General features: G+C 58.8%; 1 protein-coding gene across 1 annotated transcript in view; it reads right to left on the bottom strand.

Annotated features, from left to right (window-relative positions):
* NEURL4 (neuralized E3 ubiquitin protein ligase 4) overlaps positions 1-4,004 on the bottom strand; it is a 14,337-nt gene that overhangs the window by 8,490 nt on the left and 1,843 nt on the right. The window contains exons 2-9 of the mRNA XM_007457850.1: positions 3,854-4,001; positions 2,463-2,907; positions 2,182-2,247; positions 1,739-2,037; positions 1,461-1,572; positions 1,285-1,373; positions 471-543; positions 57-321 (exon numbers count right to left, since the gene is read on the bottom strand). Coding sequence (XP_007457912.1) covers positions 57-321; positions 471-543; positions 1,285-1,373; positions 1,461-1,572; positions 1,739-2,037; positions 2,182-2,247; positions 2,463-2,907; positions 3,854-4,001 — 1,497 coding nt within the window. The remainder of the gene's footprint in view (positions 1-56; positions 322-470; positions 544-1,284; positions 1,374-1,460; positions 1,573-1,738; positions 2,038-2,181; positions 2,248-2,462; positions 2,908-3,853; positions 4,002-4,004) is intronic.

A 4,004-nucleotide genomic window follows, 5' to 3' on the forward strand; every position in this document is an offset into this window, starting at 1 on the left:
CCCCCCAATCCCATCAGAGCCCCTCCGCAGGCTTCTCCCCACCCCATGGGCCATACTGGGGCCTCAGGGCAGTGCGTCCCTCGTGGGTGATGGCTGCCTTCTGCCCACAGTTGGGGTGGAAGAGCAGGCGCTCGGGTTCTGCCTGGGCCGCAGGAGCAGCCCGGCGGAGAGCACCCTCAGGGGACAGCGCCCGCAGGATGGCATTGTTCCGGCGTAGGCGGTCACTGTGGTTGTTATTGTGGACGATGGTCACCTTCACAGCCATCCCATACAAGTCCACCACACCGTACACCACTGGGGGCGTCAAGGGGGTAGCCACGCCTGCGGGGGTGGAAGGCACAGGGAATGGGGGGATGAGGGGAGAAGAGTCAATATAGGGAAGTGGAGTATGAGACAGGCAAGAGAATGGGACACAGACCCGCTCACAGCAAAAGCCCTGGCCCGGCTGCTCTCTCTGAGCTTCCCCTTACCCTGATCAATGCCATTAATGAAGAAATGTAGCGCAGAGCTGGACTTCCTCGTGAGACCAATGTGATCGCCCTCCTATTCAAAGCAGAAAAATAACAGCCTGCAATCCATTCACAGTCAGGCTCCAGACTTGTCCTGGGGACTGTGAGAACAGAGTGGTCTTCAAGTCTTCCCACCACACCACGCGACAGGGAAACAGCTCCGAAAGGCTCCCATGCGTCTCAGACCACTCTGAATGCTCCAGGCAAGTCAGGCACTGTGTTAAACCACTTTATCAACACCGACTATTAACCCTCATGACAATCTATCGAAAACTACTGACGGGTTCATTTCTAGACCTTAAGAAGAAACAAGGGCTTCCCTGGTGGCGCAGTGGTTGGGGGTCCGCCTGCCAGTGCGGGGGATGTGGGTTCGTGCCCCGGTCCGGGAAGATCCCGCGTGCCACGGCGCGGCTGGGCCCGTGAACCATGGCCGCTGAGCCTGCGTGTCCGGAGCCTGTGCTCCGCAATGGGAGAGGCCACGGCAGTGAGAGGCCCACATACCGCAAAAAAAAAAAAAAAGAAGAAACAACTACCAAAGAGGGTAAGTTTCTTGCTGCAGGTCACTACCACAAATGGCCAAACAGAGAAAGGAATTAAACCCATCTGACTCCCAAATCTGAGTGTCTAACTGTTGGGAAACCCTGCCTTCTCAGAAGGAGCCTTCAAGCAAAAGATAAAGGGCCTTGCCCTAGGTCAGAGAGCACAGTGCCCAGGCAGGGCTGCACAGTGCCCGGGCGCCCCTGGAGAATGGCCTGCGCTTTGAGCCCACCCTCACCTGCAGCTCATCCAGACTGAATTCACAGTACTCCCGGCGGGTGCCCTTGCCGTTGGTCAGGATCCCGCAGCCACTCATCATGATGGTGCCTGGGGGAAGCAGACACCCTGGTTAGGGTACGGGCTCCCTTCACCTCAGCAACCACAGGCCATGCCCACCCTGCCGGGGGCTGGTACCTGACTGCAGGTTGGTCATGGTGGCTGGGTACTCCAAATTGTTGGGGTTGTGGGTGGTGACACCAATCTCAATGGAGCCTGACCACTTATCTACGAGCTTGTCGATGCGGATCTTGGGTGTAGTGACAGTGGAAGGGAGAGGCGGGGAATGTAAATGCAGAGAAAAAACTCTGCTCCCTTGGTTCTTCCCCAGGCCACCCCCGCCCCCTTCCAGCATCAAGCCCCATCTCTAGCTCCCAGAGGGTGAGGTGCCAGCCAGACCCCAGGACCTTGCACACCTCAAACATCTCATTGTCCCGGAGTGGGCGGTTGGTCATGACAACCCCATTGTTGAATTCATCCAGGGGCCGGCGGCGCTCTGCCGTCTTATTATTGTTGCTGAGTTTGATGAGGGTTCCACACTTCTCGTGAAAAAGGAGGGCATCGTTGGAAGTGAGGATGGGTGAGGTGGCAGTGCCGCTAGGCCCCGGTGCTTCCCCTGCCGGTGGGGAGCTCAGGTTCACATTTAGGAGCCCCCCGTTGTAGGCAGATAGGATGGCGTTGCTCACCACCTCGGAGAGCTCCATGCTGGCAAATTCTGCGACAGCAGGGCGGAGGAAGGAAGCAGAAATGAGTCTCCTCATCCTTAGGCTTGCCGCGCTCCCCCTACCCCTCTCCTGAGGTCCCTCCCTGTCCACCTCACTTCCCACTCCCCTTCCCAGGACCTCCCCGGAGCCCTCACCATTATGCGACTCAAGGCTGTTAGGAAACGTCTCCGGCCGGGCCTGCGCGGGGGACACCATGAAGGCTGGGGACCAGGTGGGATAGGAGGGGAATAAGGGTTCAGGCCCTGCTGCAGGGCCCACAGCCATGACACCCCTCCTCTAGTCCCTGCTATCCCCTTCAACAGACTCGGGGGTCTGAGTGGCCCTGCCCATACCCTACTTGTCACTACACTTCCCCCATTCCTTCAGCCATTCCCTCTGCCCCACCCCTCCACCACTGCCCCAGCTGTGTTCTCACCTTCATCCCCAGAGGTCCCCTGTTCAGCCAAGGTAGAATCTTCAGCGGGGGCAGAGGGCTCGAGGGAAGGTGTGGGGATGGGAGTAGCGGGGCTGAAGCCCGGCTCAGGGGGTAGCACGGTGATCTGGGTGCACTTGCCATAAAGGTCCACGACGGCCCAGACACGAGCTGGCAGGCCCGTGGCGGCCACGCCGCAATCCCGCCCATTCACCCAGAGCCGCAGCTCCCCGGCAGCCGTGCGCTCCACGCCCACACGGTCCCCTTCGCCAAGCTGGTCCAGGTCCTGCCCATACTCCTCCAGCACAGAACGTCCATCCCTCAGCACCGAGCAGCCTGACACTACCCACGAGCCCCCCTTCAGCCCCGTGGCGCTGCTTGGGAAGTCCAGCACACTGGGGTCCAGTGCCGTCACCCCAATCTCAATGGAGCCACTCCAGGAGTTGACCTGTGATGGGGTGATGGACAGGGACTCAGGATGGGCCACGAATGGGTCTCCCACCACTAGGAAACCACATTTCACAGGCCACTGTGTCCCCCTCTTCCCACCTCTCAGACAACTAACTGGCTTTGCTCTCTTGAGACACAAGGCATCACCATCCAGAGATCCAGTCCCACAGGTATTTTCTGGACTCTGGTCTCAGGGGATGGTTGGGCCCGCTCTCCTTTAGCAACTCTGCTTTGTACTGTGGGTGCTCACTGTCTACAACACCACGCCTTTCCCCACCACGCTGGCTAAATTCCCTGGCCCCAGCCCCCTGCCGCCTCTAACTTCCCTGGTCTCTGTGGCCCCTCAACCAGCCAAATTCACAGCTCTCCATGTCCATATTCCTTGCTCTTGTATATGGCTCTCTCCCTCCTTGTATATGACCTAATTCTCTCCTAGGCTCTGGTTGCACTCAAACTCACCCTTCTCCCAAATTCTGTCTCTGTGCACCTGGCCTCTTCACCACATTATGCACAGGCACACACACCTCTTGCTCCTTGAGCATCTCTCTTCACCCATCTTTCTGGCCAAACCGGTGAGTTTGTCCTTCAATGGTTGTTCTTTTCTTGGTTATCTCTCTTCTCCTCCCATCACACTTCTGACATCTCTCCATCCTCCACTTCCTCAAAATTGTTCCAGATCTGTTCCCTAGTCATTATAGTGGGTGGGGCCCCATGTCCCTTCCCTGCTCCTGGGTCTTAAGAAAACTCAAGCTCTCCTTGTCTCCTTCTCCTTGAGACTGAATGTTTCCGTTCCATGGTCCCTTCCCGCCCATCACCTGGTGTCCTGTCTGGCGGTTCCCTCTCGGTACCCGGTGATGTGGACTACCCTGGCTGGCCTCCCCCATCTCCTTCTAGTCCCCTCCCACCACCCTCCACATCTCGCTTCCGCGGCCCCAGCTCCGCACCTTGCGGTCGATGCGGACGGTGAAGATGCGTCCATCGCGCAAGGGTTCCCGGCTCAACACCAGCCCGTGATTAAACTCCTGGCCCGGCTGCTGCCGCCGCGCTGTACGCCCACAGGCCGATAGGCTCACCAAGCGCCCGGGGCGCGGGGGC

Source organism: Lipotes vexillifer, unplaced genomic scaffold (genome assembly GCF_000442215.2).
Source record: "Lipotes vexillifer unplaced genomic scaffold, Lipotes_vexillifer_v1.1 scaffold611, whole genome shotgun sequence".
NCBI classification, from domain to species: domain Eukaryota; kingdom Metazoa; phylum Chordata; class Mammalia; order Artiodactyla; family Lipotidae; genus Lipotes; species Lipotes vexillifer.